General features: G+C 39.4%; 1 protein-coding gene and 1 long non-coding RNA gene across 3 annotated transcripts in view; one reads left to right on the top strand and one right to left on the bottom strand.

Annotated features, from left to right (window-relative positions):
• The window catches only part of Anxa3 (annexin A3), a 59,517-nt gene extending 46,340 nt beyond the window's left edge, over positions 1-13,177 (top strand). For both annotated transcript variants that reach the window (XM_070012599.1, XM_070012598.1), the window contains 3 exons: positions 4,635-4,693; positions 6,992-7,114; positions 12,770-13,177. In XM_070012599.1, the coding sequence (XP_069868700.1) occupies positions 4,635-4,693; positions 6,992-7,114; positions 12,770-12,832 (245 nt within the window). In that variant the 3' untranslated portion in view covers positions 12,833-13,177. The remainder of the gene's footprint in view (positions 1-4,634; positions 4,694-6,991; positions 7,115-12,769) is intronic.
• LOC138820766 (uncharacterized) overlaps positions 1-19,619 on the bottom strand; it is a 43,903-nt gene extending 24,284 nt beyond the window's left edge. Inside the window, exon 1 of the long non-coding RNA XR_011369977.1 lies at positions 19,562-19,619. This is a non-coding gene — a long non-coding RNA (uncharacterized lncRNA). The remainder of the gene's footprint in view (positions 1-19,561) is intronic.
• Between the last annotated feature and the right edge of the window lie 1,980 nt (positions 19,620-21,599).

Below are 21,599 nucleotides of genomic sequence, written 5' to 3'. Positions count from 1 at the left end.
TCTAATTTTGGGTGTTCAAGGAGGAAATCCTGAACTCCTATACACCTTGTTCCACTAATGAGAAGTCATTGCTAATATCCATTCCAGTTGTTCTTAGCATCTCCTGTGAGATAAAGATAGCTATTCCAGAGGAAGCCTGTTCTGGGGTGGAGCTCCCCACCCCTGGAGGTGAGCTCCCAACTAGGGCTCCCAACATAGTTTATTTTACTTCCCTAGCATGTGCTAGGCATGGTTCTGCACTCCTTACTGACAGAACTGGTATTTGTCATCATTACCCTTGTAGGAATGGTAAACCTGACTCACAGAGAAAAGAAGGGACTTCCTTGGGTTACTGAGGAAGCACCAGAAGAGCTGGGCTTCTCTCTCAGGCAGGGCGGCTCCATCACCTGTAATTTTAACTAACCACCCTAGTGTGCTGTGGTGTATATACAGATGGAGATACAGTCAGTGCTAAGTATTTAAAGTACATGGCAAAATATTGTATCAGAGAGCCAAGTGCCGGTGGCTCATGCTTGTAAGCCTAGCTACTCAGGAGGCTGAGATATGAGGATTGTGGTTCAAAGCCAGCCTGGGTAGGAAAGTCCGTAAGACTCTTATCTCCAATAAACCACTAGAAAACCGGAAGTGGTGCTGTGGCTCAAGCGGTAAAGCGCTAGCCTTGAGCTGAAGAGCGCAAGACAGCGTCCAAGCCCAGAGTTCAAGCCCCACGACTGACAAAAACAAAAAACAAAGGGGGGGAGGGAGAGAAAGAGAGAGAGAGAGAGAGAGAGAGAGAGAGAGAGAGAGAGAGAGAGAGAGAGAGAGAGAGAGAGAATGAGACTAACTCCAGTAAAATTGTTTTTTAAAATACCCATCAAAGGGAAAGAAAACCTTTTTCAATTAAAGAAATGGAATTAATATCAGTCTCTAGAAATAGTTCTAAGAGTTTCAGAGGTAGTAGCCAGTTCTATTTTTTCTATTTCATAATGCTAATCCTTATATTAATGTGCAGCTTTGTCTGCTCTTACTGAGCAACAATATTTGAAAAACTTTTGCGAGTCAACTTTCTGTCATTATGACAAAATACCTGAGCTACTCACTTTAGAAGGGGGAAAGGTTCATTTGCCTCACAGTTCATGGGTGCTTGGCCCAGGTGCTTTGGCCTGGAGCAGCCCTGTAGATCATGGTGGGAGCATCTGGCTTCTCACCTTACTTCATGGCAGTCTGGAAGCCAAGACAGAGATGGGAAGGGGTCAGAGTTCAATATCTCTTTCAACTGCACACGCTCTCTTACCTAACTTTTTCCAACTTGGCCCAAACTCTTACAGGTTCTACCACCTCCAATAGTGTAGATGTGGCCAAGCATTTGCACATGGGACTGTGAGGGACATTTCACATCCAAACTATAGCAGCAAGCTAAGAAATAAAAAAAAAAATACTCTTGAAAGCACACATCTAATTGGGCATTAAATTTGGGCTAGAATGTACATTTGTTTTACCATTAATTTGATTACTCAAAAATTACTAATTTGATAACTCAAAATGCGTCACAATGTTCATTGTCTATTTCAGTCTACCATTGGAATAAAGCTTTTTTCATTTACAGAAAACTTCATTGAAGGGTTGAGGAGATCATTTAGGCAGAGTTCTTACCTAGCATGTATAATCTTCTAGGATCCAGCTCCAGGATGAAAAAAAAAAAACTTCACTAAGATGTATCACACATGCAATAAAATCCACCCATCAAAACTGTGTAATTCACCGCATTTTAACATATTGACAGAGTTTTGCAGTCACTATCACCATCTAAGTTAGGGATAGTTTTATTAGCCCCCAAGAAAAGCCCTCAGCACTTCCCATTCCTATCTACCACCCAGACACCAGCAGCTACAGATGTTTTTCTGGCTGTTTAAATTTACCTGTTCTAGATATTTCATATACAAGAACTCTAGTGTAATATGTCACCACATAGTTTTTGACATTAAAAAAAAAATCTAAGCACTACCATCTTAGAATTACATAATAGGAATCTACTAATAGATGCAACCAAATACAACCACATCCATGTGAAGATGAGAAGTTTTATTCAAAAAGGCTTTTGCAACTGGAGCCTAACAATGTGCAAATTTGAAAATTCAAACAGCAAACTTTCTTTTTTTTTTAGGAAGAAAATTTTCAGGGAAAGTTAGACAACAAGAAGGCATGATCACTGGTCTTTGAAATGGCAGGTGGCTCATTGTTGGTAGCTGGATTCTTGGGATAAACTGATAAAGGGACATAGTCTTCATTTACTAAAATGAAGGATGGGGGCAAGCCAAAGTTCAGAGGCCTATAGGAAGAGAGCCTGACTGAAGTTTGGTCAGGATAGTGAAGAACGGTAGGACATAGGCAATGGTGAACTCTACTGGACTGCTCAAGTTTTTCCTGCCTCTGAGGTTGGGCACTAAAACAAATTTCCTTATCCCTATCCTCTACTGCCACTTTTGACATTTGCAGACACAAAGAACAATGTGCTTAAAAACATGGAGCAAAGGGCAAACTAAAGGGAAAGAATTGATTTGAAAAAGAAAGGATTGAGCCAGGTGCCAGTAGCTCAGGCCTGTAATCCTAGCTACTCAGGTGGCTGAGATCTGAGAAGCATGGTTCAAAGCCAGCCCAAGCAACCACCAAAAAAAGCTGGAAATAGAACTGAGTAACCACCAAAAAAAAAAAAATCTGGCAAGGGAACTGTGGCTTGAGTGAAAAAAACGAAGGGACAGTGCATAGGCCCTGAGTTCAAGCCCCAATACGGACACAATAAATAAATAAATAAATAAATAAATAAATAAATAAATAAATAAATAAATAAATAAATAAATAAATAAATAAATAAATATAGATTCCAAAAATCTAATTGAAGGATAATAAGTTGAATAGAATAAATTATGTCATAATGATTTTTGGTTAAATTATTAAGGCTTATTTTTAATTTATTATTATAGAGGTGATGAGGGATTACAATTACGTGTGTCAAGTAATAAGCACATACCTTTCATACAGTGTTTCCTGTTCTCTCGTTTTCTCCCAGTCCCTCCCTCCCATCTCTACCCACAAGTTATATATAGTCCATTATCATCAATGTCTAGTGAGCTCAAGTGCTACACTTTTTCACTCTTTTTCCCTGGAGTTCTGTTCCTTTCCCCCCAACCCTTCTGAAGATGTACACTTAAATATACCATAAAGAAGACTGAATCATCTAAAACTAAACATTTTAAAAAGATAGAAAAAGAAACAAAGAGAGAAAGAAAGAGGTCTCCTATTTCCATATCTTAGAGTTCACTTCAGTAAATATATATTATCATGAAGAGACACATAGGCATTGCACCTTTGTGTTTTTCTGCTAAGATTATTCTCTTCTGGTCTCACTGTGTGTGAGTATCTAGAATCCTGTATAATTTACCATATCCCAGTATATCTTAGTTCTAATTTCTGCATACCAGAGAGAATGTGGGCCATTTGTCTCTATGAGCTTGATTTGCCTCATTTAATATGATTTGTTCTAGTCCCATTTCTCTGCAAATGACATAATTTTATTCTTTCTAATGGCTGTGTGTATAGGTAGCACATTTTTTGGATCCACTCATCTATTGTGGGGCATCTGGGCTGTTGCCATATCTTGGCTATTGTGAATAGTGCAGCAATATAATGTCTTTTTAAACATGCAGTTCAAATGGTTCATTTTCTTTGCCAAACAACTTCACATCTAATAGTCCCTTAAATCACTTAAACACCAAATCTCTTGTTTTGCTTGAGAAAGTTCCTAAGTCTTGATGAGAAAAATCTAGTCTTGTTCCGAGATCCAAAATGCATTATAAAATCCATTCTCATTTGGTCAGGTTCTCACCTAGGAATCAGATTTAAGATTACAAAGATAGTTGTGTTGCAGTAAATAGGTTTGTTCCCTACAGACTTCTCCTATTTTCACTTTTATTTCAAGGATCATTCATTTACTCATTTTTTTTGTCAGTTTCTTTTTTTGGATTTATTTCTGCTTTACTTGTTAGGTCACAATAAAGACTTGTCCATTCTTTTTTTCAATGATTGCAGTTAAGTTATAGGCACTAGTTCTAATGCAGTTATTCTAACAGTAACTGCCTATGTAGACTCATCCAGACACTTGAAAAGAAAATCCTTCCATGGGGCAGGGGGGGAAAGGGTTTAAATGGAACTCCAGTGCCCTTTCTCACTAATGAATTATTTGGAACCACATCTCTGCAGTTGCTAGGTCAAAGTTCTTTATCAGTAGCGAAAGATGATAGAAGTCGAGCAAGGGGACACCCTAGGGACTCCTCAATGTAAGTGTAGATGTCTGGGATGGAGAGGTGAGTCAGATACGGTGGGAGTTCCTTTGGAAGGTAATGTTTTTTTTCTCCATGGCTGAAGATAATTACCATGCTAAGGTTCTGTGCAAATATGGCATTACAAGGCTTTGAAATTCAGGTTAAGCAGTCTTCCTTTCATTCTGAATAGAAGCCAGTTGTGAGGAGGGAGTGGGATGGTATAACAGTGGAAAGAATTGTTATCTTTTTTAAACAAACCAATTACTATTGCTTACCCAATTTCTATTAGGTGAAGCTAATAATAATTCCTTTTTTTTTTTTTTTACTTTATAACAGTTCATTGTGTGAGGAACACACCTGCCTTTTTAGCTGAAAGACTGCATCAGTCTTTGAAGGTTGGTCGGCAAATTTCATATGCATTCTTAGCATTCCTCAAGGAGAAGAAAACTACTGTTTATACCTGCAATCCTAGCTTCTCAGGATGGATGTTCAAAGCTAGACTGGAACAGAAAAATCTAGGAAATTCTCATCTCCAATTAACCAGAAGAAAAGCTGGAAATGAAAGTGGGGCTTAGTGGTAGAAAGACAGACATGAGTGAAAAAGCTAAGGGAGATGGCATGGGGCCCGAGTTCAAGCCTCAGAACTGGCACCAAAAAATTGCTTAGTGTTGATAGTGTCATATTTATCTTCCATATTGATAAGTTTTTGTAGCTAATTTATCTGCTAATTTACTTGGTAGGTTGATGGGCACACCAATAAATAAGGATTAGCTACAGCAAAGTGTTAGTAAAATTGGCAGCAGGGGTGGACAACAGAACTTGTTTTAGAATGCCATCAAACGTTACCCCTGAGTTCGGGGGCTTCTCAAGAAGCTTTCCTGGAAATAAACCAGGATATTGAAACCCTGTGTGTTTTCCCTCTGTCTGCTGGATCAGAGAATTTCATGAGTCAAGCTCTTGTCTACTTCCAGATCCCAGAACAAGGCCTGTCTCGGGAGAGACCCTTTCTTTACAGGGAATTTCCTGGAGTTTCATCTATACCTTAAAAAATGGATGTGCTGCTTCATATCTGCAATCCCAGCTCCTTAGGAGGCTGATATAGACAGATTGCAGATTAAGGCTGGACTGAAAAATAAACAATATGAGAAACAAGTTCCAAATGCAAAAGGAGCCGGGGCATGGCTCAAGTGGCAGAGTACTTGCCTAGCAAGCACAAGGCCCTGAGTTGAAACTCTGTACCAACAAAAACCATGAATGTCCAAGAGAACACCTCCTCTCCATCACTGTGTGCTACCTACAAGGCAGTCATCTCAGGAGAGAGCTCCAATAGCAACTAACCTTACCCATTTGTTAGGGCTATATATTTCTCCATAGCCTCATGCACTGTGTCTCAACCACCTCAGTCCTCTTTCTATTCCCTGACTATGCCAAGTTGGTTCTTTGAATTTGTTGTTGTCTTTACCTGGGACCCTCCTCCTCCAATGGCTGCCTCTTTGTTCAGGTTTCTTCCCTGATTGTGTTATGTCACCTGTTTTCCCTTTCAGTTATTCTATTCTATTTCCCTGCTTTATTTTCTTCCTATGTTTCATTAAACAGTTGGACAATTTATTGTCTTGATTAGAATATAGTCTCTATGAGGTCAGAGATAGGATCTGTGTTCCCCTAAACCATATGTGTAATAAATAGAGCAATGCCTGGAATGTAGGGGCTGTTCAACAAGCATTTTGGGGGTGCATAAATAAATGGAATCAACATCTGTCCAACTGCTCACCCGAAATGTGTACCTTCTCCCTCTCTATGAAGCAACGTTTTCTTGACAATCCTAAACAAGCATCCTTCAGATTTTCCTTTTTTCTCCCATTATGGCTCAATTTGCCATTATCTTTTCTTTGTTTACCTCTGAATGGGTCTTAAAGACTCTAGTCTTGTCCTTTATCATACTCCAATCCAAAATGTGCTCCTTGCACTGTAGAGTGAAACCACAAGTATATCTGATCTCCATATATTCCTGGTTAAAACATAATAGTTATTTATATTGAGTTGATGTTAACCACATTTCATGGTTACCTAGGCCTGGCTTTTCCAGACACATCTCTTGCTAGTCCTCTTATTCTTGAATATATGATATTCTTTCTTGTCCTAAACCTTAAAACATACAATATCCTCCACTGAAACAGTTTTTCCTTCCAGCTTGTATGAAAACACTCCTTCTCCTGGTTAATATTTTTGGAGACAGAGTCTTTCCGTGTACCCCAGACTAACCTTTTGCTTCAGATTCTTCTGCCATAGCATCCCAAGGGCTGGGATTATAGGTGTGTGCCACTGTGCCCAGTACTCCTGTAATAAATGTCACTTCTTTGATTTTTCTTCTAATAATATGCTTCCATAATACTCAATATCTGCCATATGTCAGACTATTTTTAATGTCTCATTTTATTGCCTGTACTCTTTACAAAATTGGAAACCTGTTATGGATAACTGATCTCTGTTATTCAGCATATGATTGATACTGGCATTGAGGAGGGGCTCAACAAGTATTTTTTGGAAATGATTGGGTCTAATGGGAAATGAATGAGGAAAAAGCACCATGGTTGAATATTTCATGTACCATTATCTAATCTTACAAATAAAGGTCTCCATATCATTTTGTGACCAATGAGATTTCCAATGTGATCACTTGCATTTCTTACCAGGGTGCTGGAACTGATGAGTTCACTCTGAACCGAATAATGGTTTCCAGATCAGAAATTGACCTTCTGGACATTCGACATGAGTTTAAGAAGTATTATGGGTATTCCCTCTATTCAGCAATCAAAGTAAGTCTCCTTTAAAAAAAATTTTATTGTAAATATACTGCCTAGAGGGGTTACAGTGACATGAGTAAGGTAATGAGTACATTTCCTACCGAGCATGGTTACCCCCTCCTTAAAAATAGCAAAGCATACTTTGTCTTTCTCTACTTGTCTTCTTTGCTTTTCATCTCTTAAAACATAAAGTCATATGGTACTCGAGGTATGGTTCAAGTGGTGGAGTGCCAGCCCTGAGAGTTCTGAGTTCAAGCCTCAGTACTGTAGTGCAGTAGGACGACTTAGATTTCTCTCCTTTTCTATGTGTTTTCTGAGTTAAAATAACTAAAGAAAGCTGGGTGCTGGTGGTTCACTCTTGTAATTCTAGCTCCTTGGGAAGCTGAAGTCGAGAGGACCATTGCCAGGTGCCAGTGACTCATGCTTGTAATCCTAGCTACTCAGAAGCTGAGCATTGAGAATAGACATTTGAAGCCAGCCTGGGCAGACAAATCGGTGAGCCTCTAATTTCCAATTAACCAGCAAAAAGCTACAAGTGGAAGTGTGGCTCCAGTGGTAGAATCACAATTCAATGGTAGCCTGGGCAAAAAGTTTATGAGAGCTCATGTCAACCAATAGCTGGACATGGTGATGCACACCTGTCAGCCCAGCTACCTGGTAATCATAAACAGGATCATGGTCCAGGCTGGCCAAACAAAAATCAAGGGCATTTTTTGTTGTGTTTTTTTTTTAAATGAGCTGTTCTTCATTTGTAAAGTGCGTGTGTAAGTTGTTTGCCTATTATGTACACTGAAGTATTTGTGACAATTTGTGTATTGCTTGTGAAAATATAAGGAAAGGAAAAACTATATTTTAAATTTTCTTTTTCTGGCCTAGGGTGTAGCTCAGTGGTAGAATTCTTGCCTTGCATGCATCAGCCCCTAGATTCGAGCCTCCCTGACAGTAATAATAATAAACATCTTTGTTGTATACAAAGAACACAGGTTTTGCTGCTCTAGTTCATTTCATTTCAGTACACAGGACGTTTTCTCATTTTTAATGGCTGTACATCATTCCATTGTTTGTATATTTGTACCAAAGAGATAACAGATGTTTCTTGCTATTATAAGCATGTTATATGATTATGTGCATATTATCATTTCGTGAGGTACGAGGTATCTGTGGGATAAATTCCTGACGCAGGAGTGTTGAGACAGATATAAATACATGCTTTTATAATCATGATAAATATTACCACCTAGCTTCATTTTCCTCTTTCATGAGGTAAGATGTAAGTCCTTGTTCTTTTACAGCCTAGAACAGAGAGTTGACTTCAACCCACAAACAACCCATTTGTGTTTTTACAATCTGATAGGTGAGGCATTGTGTCTCGTTATAACATTTTTATTGCCATTTGTTTTGTTGAGACATAGGGTCTTTCTATGTAGCTCAGGCTGGCCTCAAATTCTCAATTTTCCTGCCTCAGCCTCCTGAGTGCTTGTACTACAGGTGTGTAGCACCACATCTGGCTTCAATGGATATTTCCGTGTTTTAAATGATACTTGTGATTATTTTCTGCAATGTCTCTATGTCTTTTTGTCCGTTATTCTTTGGAGGTTTTGCTCCTTTGTCTTCCATACTTTAAGTCTCAGTGCTAATACAGATATAGCAACTGGCAAACAAATGGTGAATTAAGGGGCTAGCTCCAGACCTATCTATCAGTTTTCTATAGATTCATTTTCCTATCGTGGTTCCCAAGAACACATGGAAGTGTCCAGCAAATGCAGGATAGAGAGAAGCAGTCCAACTTGTCCAAAGCATTGTAGGAGCTAAGCCTCAGAGAGCTGGCCACCCACCCAGCCTCCAGGACCCCACTGGCTCAGAGGAAAGAAGGAGCTCAGGGCTGGCTTCCCAGAGGCCATGCAAGGGGCATGGCTTCTGTTCCTTCTATGTTACAGCCCTGACCCAGGCAGCCACCTTTCACCAGAGACAAACCTCAGCTGTCCTGGAAGCAGTCATTCTTCAGGATCCACAAATGTGGGTTAATTAATGAATGAGTGAATTAACATCAATCACTCAGCTAGTTCTACTCATCAAAATTCTCAGTTTTTGACTTGAGCCTTTGGTTTTGCACTTAACCTCTTCAGATGAAGATGCTCGAATGAGCTGAAACTCTCTCTCTCTCTCTCTCTCTCTCTCTCTCTCTCTCTCTCTCTCTTACACACACACACACACACACACACACACACACACACACACACACACACACACACAAGTTGCCAACTGCCTGGGGCTTAGCACAGAGCATTTCCTCAACCGCTCCCTCTCAATTCTATTTGAATTGATCCTGACACATTACAATAGTTTCCATCATCAAAGGAAGATTCAATAACCGTAACCACATTGCATTTACTAGGGCAAAAAGCAGACTCATACATTTTATAACAATTGTCAGTAACAAGGTTGACACAACAGGAAGGCTTTCAGCTCACCCTCCGCAAACCAGAAAATTCAATTAAGCTGTGGCTCTCAGGTTTGCAATGGTCTGGGTAATTGAGAGTTATTATATTAGAAAACACTTAAACTATTTATAGTTTGATAAAAAAAGAAGAAATCCATCGCTGAAGAGTTCAGTTTGTGGTTTGAAATAATATAAATTCTTTTTATTTCCACCACCTCACGTACATTATTAGATAACCTCATGATGTTTTCCTTACTGATGAACAGAATGATTTCAGATGGCCAAGTTTCTGAAATTCAGAGATATAGTTCCATTGTGTGTCCTCCCATCTTCCTCTCCCTGCCCCATGGTTTAAGCATTTAAATGATTATTTACACTGTTCTTAGGTGGTGATTGGTAGTGAGAAGGAAAGACAGAGGTAAAAATCAAATGTGTATTTATTTAATATAAAGATATGAATGTAAATTTTGTATGTGATTTTATATCTGAGTTATGTATGTGTTTAATGACTATAAATCTTTTAGGGAAAATATGATAGGTAGGGATCAAGAAAAGGTGATAATATACGAATAAATGCTAGATTGTGGGGTACAGTGTTAGCATACAAATGTAGGAGCTTAGAGAAAAGAAGTTTGGAGTTGCATCATGAGTATTGAGTATGCCTTTCAGGTCAACAGAGTACATGAGTCTTCCTATGGACTGCATTCTCTGCTTACCAACAGAATCCAAAGATGAATGTTCTAGAAGCAGAGATAGGAAGAAAGAGGCAACTTGCTTGATTAGAAATGGGAATGTTAGTGGTGCTGCGGCTCAAGTGGTAGAGCACTCGCCTTGAGCTGAAGAGCTGAGGGATAGAGCCCAGGCCCAGAGTTCAAGCCCTATGACCGACAAAAAACAAACAAACAACAACAACAAAAAAGAAATGGGAATGTTGAGAAATAAAATCTAAATAGCAAGATGAATTTGGTTAAAGAGAGCTTTGCAGTCAGCATTAGTACTGCATTCATTCAGTTGAAAATTTTATTAAATGTGCCAGGTATGAGTGGCTCTTGCCTGTAATCATAGCTACTCAGGAAGCTGAGATCTGAGTATCACTGTTCGAAGCCAACCTGGGAAGAAAAACCATGAGATCCTTTTTTCCAAGTAAGCCCCAAAAAAGAAAGAAAGAAAGAAAAAAGAAACCACAACCAGAAGTGGGGCTGCAGCTCAAGTGGTAGAGTGCTAGTCTTGAGCAAAAATGCTCAAAGACAGCAGCACCCAGGTATCTGAGTTATAGCAAGCACCAGGACCAGCGCATGAAATTTTACTAAATATGCATCAGGCTCAAGATTACAATTAAAGTGGGTAGGGGAGAAGAGTGGATACATTTTCTGCCCTTATGGAATTACACATAAATGTAAAAAAAAAAATCAAATGAACTATCACAACTGCTAAGTGTGGTGAAAGGCTTCTATGCATGGAATCATTATTCTGACCTAGAAAATGAGTGGATATGAACAAGACAATGGTCATGCTACCTACAGAACCAGAGAACCAGGAAGGAGCATTCTAATAAAAGGACTTGCAAATGATGGGAAAGATCTCTTGCTAGAAGGAAAATAATAACATTTGAGGGCCAAAGGACTGATCATGCTGGAATTCTTCAGCAGTGTTTAAGTAGGTTCATCTTGAGCTTCAGAGTAACAGAAAGCCACTGGAGAATTTTAAGCCACATAGTGTTATGATCAGTGAAAAGACCCAGTGGTAGTGGAGACTAAGTTGGGAAGAAGCTGCAAGACATGTAGAGAGTTGGGTTAGGAGACTTGTCACTATGTGTTTTATATAGTCACATTGGAGTAGCTATGGGTAGGTTGATGGCCCTGCAAAGACAGGAAAGAACAAGGGCTCAAATGATATTTAGGAATTAAATCTTCAGGGGCCTGATGTGAGAAGTGAGGAAGATGTGTTAAGAAGGACTCCAAGATTCTAACATGGGAAGCCGTGGTGTCATTTCCTATAGTCAAATGGGATTTTAAAATGTCACCTTTTGGAGGAGTGAATCTCTGTGAGTTGTTTTTCATGTGCTGAGTTTGAGGTGTCTTTGGAAAAGATAAGTGGAGATGTCACCAAAGGGTGGAATGTACCCAGAAAATTAATTACATTATTGAAACTAGAGACAAGGATCAAAGTCCTCTAGAGAGAAAAATGTAGGGAAAGAAAAGAAAGAACCAGCTGGGCACCTTAACTGTTCTTGTGAAAGCAGAATTTCTTAAATGCTAATAAATTGACTGTGTTACTAGAAGGTAAAGGCATTTAGAGGTAAGAAGGAGTTCACATAGAAATCAGAATTTTATATACTAACTTCTAATAATCCACTTGGATATATTTTCTTGACTAACTGGTAGAATCCCTAATAATTGTTTACAACTCTGATCAGAGATGACCCAAGGAGCTTTATTGGGAGGGGGAATACTGAGCTTTGAACTTAGGCCCTGAGCTTATCTGCTGGTGTTATACCACTTTTGGGCTATGCTATTGTGAGTAGGGGTAGAGTCTTGAGGCTGTTTTGCTTGGGATGGCTAGGATTACAGGTGTGAGCCATTGCTTCCTAGATTTTCCGATATAAAGCTGTAGCATTGTTGACAGCCAGCAATTTGAAAGAACATTACATATGTCAAAGCAAGACTTGATTTTTACCTCTGTAAATAGAGGAAGACCTAAAATCAACATACAACAGAGTATTATAATAATATATATTATTATATTACATATAATATATATGTTATAGATACTATATTATATTATATATATATTATATTACTATCTGTTGTGTTTTACTGTGAAAGCACATTTAACCTCTTCACTAAATGATCTTTGTTCATGACATATTTAACATGACCACATTCTCCAATGACAGCTTTCCAAACAGGAAGCGTAAGTGGTGACAAACCATCACTGGTTGCTTTGAATAAAAGTAAAAAGAATGTAAAAATTTTGGACAATCCAGGATAAAAGCCAAGTTTTATCTATGATCATCTTTGGTGCATAGCAAACATCAAACTTTCCCATAATCCTTAAGCTCACAATGATAGCTTTTCTGAGCTGAGATCGTTTATTGACTGGTAAAGGGGAAAAGGGCTGATACCATCATCTACACGGATGAGGCTCGCTTCACCAGTGCTGTGATTCATTTTGCTCCCTTCCTTATTAATGCCATCTTTGTTTTCTGTTGGTCTTGTTCTTTGCAGTCAGATACTTCTGGAGACTATGAAATCACTCTCTCAAAGATCTGTGGAGGAGATGACGAGTGAAAAAGAAAACCTTTGCTTCTTGCCAGCCCCAGGATGAACTTCTTTAACAGCTGTTAACTTTCTTCTCATAGTACTTACACGTACAAACAGATGTACAGTAGTAACTCGTTTATCTAACAGAAATTTTCATTATTCCATAATCACCACAAAAACAAAACTGGTTATCTTAGGACATTCCACTTAGAGTTTATAGAATTGTAGCTTATAGAGTAAATTTTAAAAATGATATTAAGGATCTGTACATACAATCTAAGTGATATTTTCCCAAGGAAGTCAGAATCTGTGTAGATCTAATCATTAACTCTAAAGCAGGATAATAAAAAGTGATACCTTTTTAAAATGTAATTTGTCAACTTGTTGGGGGTTTTTTGGGGTCTGCCAATCATTTCTGTTGTCTGGTACCAACAACTAATAATATTTTAAAATATGTATTTGTCATAATATTTCTTGTCACCTATGATCAAGCTATGAGAGTAGCAATGGAAGATAAGTTACTCATACTCCAGAAAGGATCTGCTGAGCTACTAATCAATTTCTTGCCTATTAAATATTGCTTTCCCAGAAATGGCTATTTAGTATAAAGCCTGACTAGCATCCTTTTCCTGTAAGTCACTAGAACTATGATTAAACTATGATTAAAAAAAAAAAAACTTATGCTGGGCGCTGGTGGCTCATGCCTGTCATCCTAGCTACTCAGGAGGCTGAGATCTGAGGATCGCGGTTCAAAGCCATCCCTGGCAGGAAAGTCCATGAGACTCTTATCTCCAATAAACCACAAGAAAACAGGAGTGGCGCTGTGGCTCAAGTGGTAGAGCGCTCACCTTGAGCTGAAGAGCTGAGGGACAACGACTAGGCCCAGAGTTAAAGCCCATGACCGTAAAAATAAACAAATAAAAAACAGTCTTCATCTTACCTTTCAATGGGCCCTAATAAGAAAAACCTTGATCGATAAGAATGTAAGAGGCAAACATTTCCATTTGAAGTTATTAGTTTGGTCCAGAATAGAAATAATCATTCTGCAGGAGTGATGTGTGTGACCCAGAACTTTTAGTCAATATAGACCACTGGCAACATTGCTGAGATCATTCAGCAAGATCTTTCTTGTTCTGGAATTTCCAAAATCATGAGAGGATAAAGCACAGAGATTGTGTCCGACACATATGGTTTTTTTTGTTTTTATTTGTTTTGTTTTTTTGTTTATTGTTTGTTTGGGATTGGTTGTAGGGCTTGAACTCAGGGCCCTGGTGCTGTCCCTGAGCTTTTTCACTAACGGGTAGCTCTCTACCACTTTGAGCCACAGCACCACTTCCAGGTTTATAGGGGTTAATTCAAAATAAGAGTCTCATGGACTTTCCTTCCCAGACTGACTTCAAATGGCGATCCTCAGCTCTCAGCCTCCTGAATAGCTAGGATTACAAGCATGAGCCACTGGGCACCCAGCCACCCATGGTTTTGATGTCAGATTCTACCATTTACTAGCTCCATGACCTTGGCAGCTACTAAATCCCATTTGCCATTTGATACCAAGCCTCCTTGGGACTCTTTAAGCAAGAAGGCCATCACTAGATGACAGCATTCAAAACTCCAGAAACTATGACCTAAATAAACATCTTTTAAAAATAAATTTATTTGGCTTTGGATGGTTTTGTTTTATATATCTATATTGGCATAGATATAGATACAGATAGAGATAGCTGACTAAATAGACCCCATCCTTGAAGGCAAGTTCTGGAATTCTACTAACATGCAAAGTCTTTTTTTCTACACTGCCTGTCACCATCAACAGAAATGACAAAGCTAACCAGGTGCTAGGCTTTCTGGAGGAGCCACCAGTTCAAATGCAGAGGATCTTTATTCAACACAGACGTAGACGTAGACGTAGACATGGCATTACAAGTTATAAACTTAATGTTAGTCACGTTCTCCAAAGCTGTGGAGAAGGAATTTTTATATGAATATTAATTGCTGTCCAAGATACCCTTGTCTTCAATTAACCAACAAGAAATTGGAAGTATATGTGTGACTAGAGTGGTAGAGTGCCAGGCATGAGCCCTAAGTTCAAGCCCCAGTACCAGCACATGCAAAAAAAAAACCCCACAAATCTATGAAAAAAATTGCTTCATTAGAGTTATCCTACAGTGTTTTTCCTCTTTCATTTCATCCTTCTTTCCTTCCTTCCTTCCTTTGTTCCTTCCTTCCCTCTTCTTCCTCCTTCTTTGGCCCCTCCCTCTCTCTCCCCTTTCTTCTTTGTTCCCTCTGACTCCTTATTCTTTAGATTTCTTTGAGGTCATCTTTTCCCATTATTGCTACAGAATACTGATTTATCTCCAATCAGTAAGGGCCACAATGTAGTAGAAAAACAAATCCCACAAAACTAAGAAGATCCTGGTTCTTTCCTGCTTCATCAGGAATTCACTGTACAATCATAGAAAACAAGACATGGCTGAATGGTCAGAACAGACATGCCCTTCTGAATATCACCGTATATGTTAAGTATCTCTAAATTCCCAACTCAGATCCCTATTTAAAGAAGTACACAATCCGTCTTAATGATGATAGTTTATAAGGTGTGGTAATAGAATCACAGGAAATAATGATTAGAGCTACCTTGAGAAGTATCAACTGTGATTCCAGTGTGTCATAAAATTATACTCTTGGTATCAGAGTCATCAACTTGTGGTTTAGATATGAGTAAAGGACTTACTGTATGCCACATAGTTTGGCTTGCACCCTAGGTCCCATTTATCTTATATCACTCATTTGTCTTACATATTTCTGAAAGAAAGCATGGTTATATGTGCCAAGATTTCCCCATTTAACAAACTATGTAAAAGGAGCTCAGAAAGTTCCTGTAACTGGCCCAAGGTCACACAGTATTAAAGCCAGGATTTGAAATCTAGGTCAGCCGGACTTTTACCTTATTTGGGCATGAGCTCGAATAAGGGAGCTGAGAATGTGCAGGGAGTAGTGGTCACATGACAGAACTCTGAAAATAAAAGCAACATTGAAATAATGAAAGAACACAGAGGAACTGTCTCCTCCTCCATCCCTGCTTATCAACTTGCCTCAGATGTACTGGGCCAGCTGCAGGCGGCTGAAAATGTATTTCTGACTATTCAGATGAACACAGCTGTCTTAGATGGTTACTGTTCAACTCTTCTAAATACTTAAGTGTCTAAATGCCTGGAGGAGAGGGTGGTTGTATATAGCTCAGGAGCAGTGTCATGCTGTGTTTCCAAGCAAATTTCTTCACCTTCCTCTAAGGCCTTTAAAATAGGGACAGTATTATTTCCATTATAATTACTGCTTATTTTATAACAAAATGAGAAAACATTTAAAAGGTACATAGCCCATTATAATTCCTCAATAGATGTTAGCCTAAGCCAGGCACAAGTTCACCTGCTTGTAACCCCAACCACTTAATTTCAACTCTAACATTACAAGTTTTTTTTTTAACTTCTTCTCTTACTATGTGATTTGCTATTATTTTACTCAGGAGTTTGAAGCAGAGAGGATCACTTGAGCCTAACAGTTCAAGACCAGATTGGTCATATAATGAGATTCTCCCACTTTGAGAAGAAAACAAAAAGAGAGAAAGAAAAAAATGTTATCTTGCATCATAATATATTATAGGCTATTATTCAAAGACATGTATTTTTTTAATCGCCTCCAATTTCCACAAGGTGGCAGGTCAACTTCAAAATTCTTTCCTTGACTGTATTCAAATGGCAAAATCAACTTTGTAGGTGCTTCAGAATAACTGGGCCAAATAGAATCTGTTTGGAAACATCCTCTATGGAATTTGTCATGGTCTAAGCATCTTACTGTCACTGTAAACTCCTTAGTGGAACATGTAGATCATTTATTTTAATCCTCTGGCTTCCAGCATTCCCAAGACTCTGCTTTTACACAAAGTATAGAGCTCTGTTAGGGATCACCTGCTTAAGTGAGTGTGAGCAAGTTGGCTCATTAAACACTGAAGACAATCCCTGAAGGAGAAAAATATCAAGCTCTGGGCTCTGTGATTGGCAAATTGCAGACAAAAGATTGCACACGACTTGCTAGGGTAATATAAGAATGCCTGTTTTAAAATCCAGGAGCTGCAAAGACAACGACAAATGAACATAATGAATTAGAACATTCTATTTGGCAGGACATTTTGAAGAAAATATTCAGATAATGTAATTCAGACTTTTCTTCTGAAAAAGTGTATCCTCTTCATTTTCCATATCAGTTGTATGCCATTTTCTTTTGTCTCTAATGCATTAGTTTGGGCGTCAGATCAAACTGGGTTCAAGTCCTGGCCTCTCCACTTATTATAGCAATGTGTATTGTATATATCAGTACATAGTTGACAAATGCTAAACCACCTTACAACTCATTTTTTAGACAAAAATCAGTTGTCTGGACCTCATGATCCTCCTTCTTCCCTCACAATTCTTAGTTGATAATAACAGGACTTAGACCCAGGTGCTGGTGGCTCAAAACTATGATCCTAGCTATGCAGGAGTCAGAGTTCTGAGAATCATGGTTCAAAGCTAGCCCAGGCAGAAAAGCCCAGGAGACTCTTATCTCCAAAAACACCACCAAAAAAACCTGGAAGTAGAGGTGTGGCCCAAGTGGTAGCATGTTAGCCTTGAAAGGTAGAAAAATAAGAAGAGCTTAAGGCCCTGAATCCAAGCTCCATTACCAACAAAATTAATTAACAGGACTTACCTGAAAGAGTTCAGAAGACTAAACGAGATGAAGCACACCAAGAATTTAACTTAACAAAAATGAATTACTATTAATTGCATTGACACAGCCTTGCACAGTAGGTTGCAGATAGTGAGTGGTTGATATACATTCGGAGAATAAATTAGTGCTATTTATTTTAGTACCATTCAGTAATAGTATCTCTAAGACTGGCTTCGGAAATCTTCAGGGAGATATTCAATGACATCAACATGGCATTGTCCAATGTGTCCTTTGAAGAAGGGTATCCATTCTCAGTGACTACAGGATCAGTAGATGGGTTTTCAAGGCTTATTTCCTGTGCATCGGTTGAGAACTGTGTGGCACGTGAGCGAGCAAGTTGTCTTAGTTCCTCACATAAAGGCAGGGTGGCAATAGCATTCAATGTTGAGGGTAGGTGTGAGGTTCTAGCAAGACAGTTTATGTAAAGCACTTAGCCCAGGACCTGTCCCCGTAAATGTTCACTATTGTTCTCTAACTCATTTGGAAGATTTGTGTTAGCATCTGTTCATTCACTTGGGGGATTTTGAGGCATTGTAAAGTTCCCTTTCAGTTTACAGTTAGGGAAGAAGATAAAACAATTTCCTGCCCACGAAATCCTGTTTTAAGAAGCATGGAAAGTACCCCCAAATTTCTTTCCTGGCCCACCATAGCAAATGAACAAGCTGGGATCCTTCCCAGCCACTCTTTGTACACCTCTTGCAGGACTGTGAGAGCCAAGTACTACCTGCTGTGTGCTTACGCTGTTTTCCTGGCACTATAATATTCCCAGTTAAGCTAACTGGAAAATAAAATAAGCTCAGCTTTGGGCCAAAGAAGATTCACCAAGAAGATCAGCCCTGTTTTGACACCGGAGTTTGCCTGTTTCTGCTGATTTTGCAAAAGTAAGAGAGGAAAATTTCAAATGAGAAGAGTTATCCAATAGAATTTACATTGAGAGGCTGCTGCATGCATCAAACCATCCAAAGCAGTCCCAGGCTCCTGAAGCCAAGATAGTCACTATTCAAGCTATCAGTTGCCTGTGTTTAGAACACACTTGTTGCCAAAATCTACATGAGAGCCAGGCACCAGGGCTCAATCCTGTAATCCCAGCTACTCAAGAGGTTGAAATCTAAGAAACATGGTTAGAAGCCAGCCCAGGCAGGAAAGTCTGTGAGACTGTTATCTCCAATTGAAACACCAAAAAGCTAGATATAGAGCAGGGGGGCAAGTGATAGAGTGCTAGCCTTGAGCATAAAAGCTCAAGGACAGTACCCAGGCCTGCACAAAAAACAAACAAAACAAAACTTAGATATGGAATCTTAACTACTCAGTAGGCCAAGATCTGAGGACCATACTCAGAAATCAGTCTGGGCAGAAAAGTCCATAAGACTCTTATCTCCAGTTAACTAGCGAAAGCCTTCAGTGGAGGTGTAGCTCAAGTGTTAGAGTTCCAGCTTTGAGCAAAAGAGCCAAACATGAGTGCCAGGTTCTGAGTTCAAGCCCCAGTACTGACACCCCCCCCCCAAAATTCACATATGTCTTCATTTAGCATAAACGATGTGGCAATATGACCCAAGAGGACTTGCAGAGCCCTGATGCTACTCTGACACGAAGAGGTTCATGACTTGCCAGTTGATATAGAATCAACCATAAAGCAAATGAGAGTATTGGTCAGGTGCCAGTGACTCATGCCTGTAGTCCTAGATACTGAGGAGACAGTTCAAAACCTGCCCCAGCAGGAAATTCCATGACAACCTTATTTCCAATCAACCACCAAAAAGACACAAGTAGAGCTATGATTCAAGTGGTAGAGTGCCAGGCAGAGAGGAAAAGAGAGCGTTCCCAGGCCTAAGTTCAGTAATAGCATCAGAGAAAAAAAAAAAGAAAACCAAGACAGGAGAATGCAGAAACAGTACTCTGAGATGCATCAGCTTTTGTACAAAGAAGCATGCCACAGTGGCAGGAGAGAGGAACAGTAGAGTTCAGGTGATGAGAAAAAGTGTAAATTCCCACCTTCCCTCAGAAGACAGCAGCGCTCCAGAGCACACCCGCACACATGGGGATCCTGTCCACGACCTCACACGATGTTTAGCGATCCCACTGTGGAAATGTTTAACTTTTTATTTTGTTTGGTGTTGTATGACAGAGCCAAGTCCACAAAGAAACAACCAGAACATCTATTGCCAGGTTCTATTTCAACTGGTGTGAGCTGTTTACTTTGGTTGCTACCAATCAAAACAAACTCTTCAGTCTTTTATCCCATGTATTGCATAGGAACCTTGACCCAGAACTACTGTCATGTGCAGGGGTCAGAAAGATGAGTAAAATGAGTGAGTTTTCCTGACTTGAAGGAGTCGGTATTCTGGGGACTGAGGAAAAAGCCTAAAGTCATATAACTTGGCAATTTGGAAGGGCAGCTTGAGGGAGTTTTTGGTACTGGTAAGGGATCAGGAAAATGGGGTCAGGGGAAAGGCAGACCTCAATACCCGCCTTAGCAGCAGTTTAACACCAAAGATTTCCACACAACATGCAAAGATAAGGGATAAGCTGCTTGAAGGAGCTGCAGACTACTAGGTGCTTGACTAAAGAATATGAATGTAGTCAGGCATGCTTAGGTTCAAATTCCAGATCTAAATTTACTGTGTGATCAAAGGTAAATTACTTAAATCCTTTCTGCCTCACTATTCTTATCTGTGAAGTCTGAGTGATGGCAACATTATGAATCATTATGAAACCACCTAGGACTACAAAGATTAATTGGACGAATGCATGTAAGTATTCAGCATGGCCCAGCAACAGCTAGCTATTGTTATTAACTGTAGTCAACTGTGACATGAGTGTAACAATGCTGTGACAATGCTGCAGAATGGGTGGGGTGGCTCATGTCTGTATTCCCAGCACTCTGGAGGCATACGCAGGGAGATGGAGAGTTTGGTGGTCAGCTAAGTCTACAGCGGGAGATCCTTTCTCAAAACAAACTATAATACTGGCTGATGCCAGCCATTTGTAGACAGGACAAAGACATCCTTCGCACTGGTTAGTCTGCTTTTAATTAATTCAACGTGCAGACCTTTCTGAGCCAGTAGGCAACAGATGATTGGTTCTTGATCTTCGCATCTCCTTTCTCCTGGGTACTGGGTGTATAGTTGCCTGGGCCAAGTGCTGCCAGTAACTTTTGGGAGATTCAAGGTTTCTCAGATTTCAGAATCCACCCAGAGGGAGCTGCTGTGGGGAATTTCCACAGATCTTTCCACATATGCCACTAGGAACACCGCACTGGTCCTGCTTCTCCTAATGTGTTCTTCTCTTTCCCAATGTCATGGTTCAGTTTGTTGTTGTTTTTTTTTTATGGTCCTGGGGTTTGAACTCTCAGGCCTGTGTACTGTCCCTGAGCTACTTTTGCTCAAGGCTAGCACTTGAGCCACTGTCCCAGTGCTCTGAGTTCAAATTATACCTACTTACTGTGTGGGGGGGCTTTGAGAAAATACTGAGTCTTATCAATCACTTCCTGTCAGACTACACTGTCAGGAGGAAATACTTAGATAGGTCATAGAAAATATACAGAATTAAATGAGATAACAAAAATAAAGTACCTAGGACAATATCTGTAATAAAGCAAATACTAATTACTATTTATATCATTCCTTGATTTTCCATTATGCATGTATCTAGTACATGCATAAAATCCTTTTTTGTTTCAAAGGATTTACTGTCTGTAATTATGAGAAAACTGAGAATGAATTACCAATTCTGTTTAATAGCCACATGGGACTTATACAACTCAAACTAGGTCATATTTTTTTAATCTCTTTGATGAGAAGGAGAAGTCAGCTACCCTTTAGACTTTGGCTTTGTGAACTTACCATCTGTTCTCAACAAATAGATCTGAAGACCCAGCAGTCATTGCTTGCCACTCCTGAAAGGACTGGTGCCAAGGATAACAGGTACCACTTTCATGATCCTCACTATGAACAATTAATGTATGTTATCTCATTTGAACCTCACAACTCCATTAGGCAGGTAACATTAGCCCCATTTTCTAGTTGGAAAA

The sequence above is a fragment of the Dipodomys merriami genome, unplaced genomic scaffold (assembly GCF_024711535.1).
Source record: "Dipodomys merriami isolate MVZ:Mamm:240054 unplaced genomic scaffold, mDipMer1.0.p SCAF_9, whole genome shotgun sequence".
Classification (NCBI taxonomy): domain Eukaryota; kingdom Metazoa; phylum Chordata; class Mammalia; order Rodentia; family Heteromyidae; genus Dipodomys; species Dipodomys merriami.
Note: the sequence above shows the minus strand (reverse complement) of the source record. Positions and strands in the feature narration are given on the sequence as shown.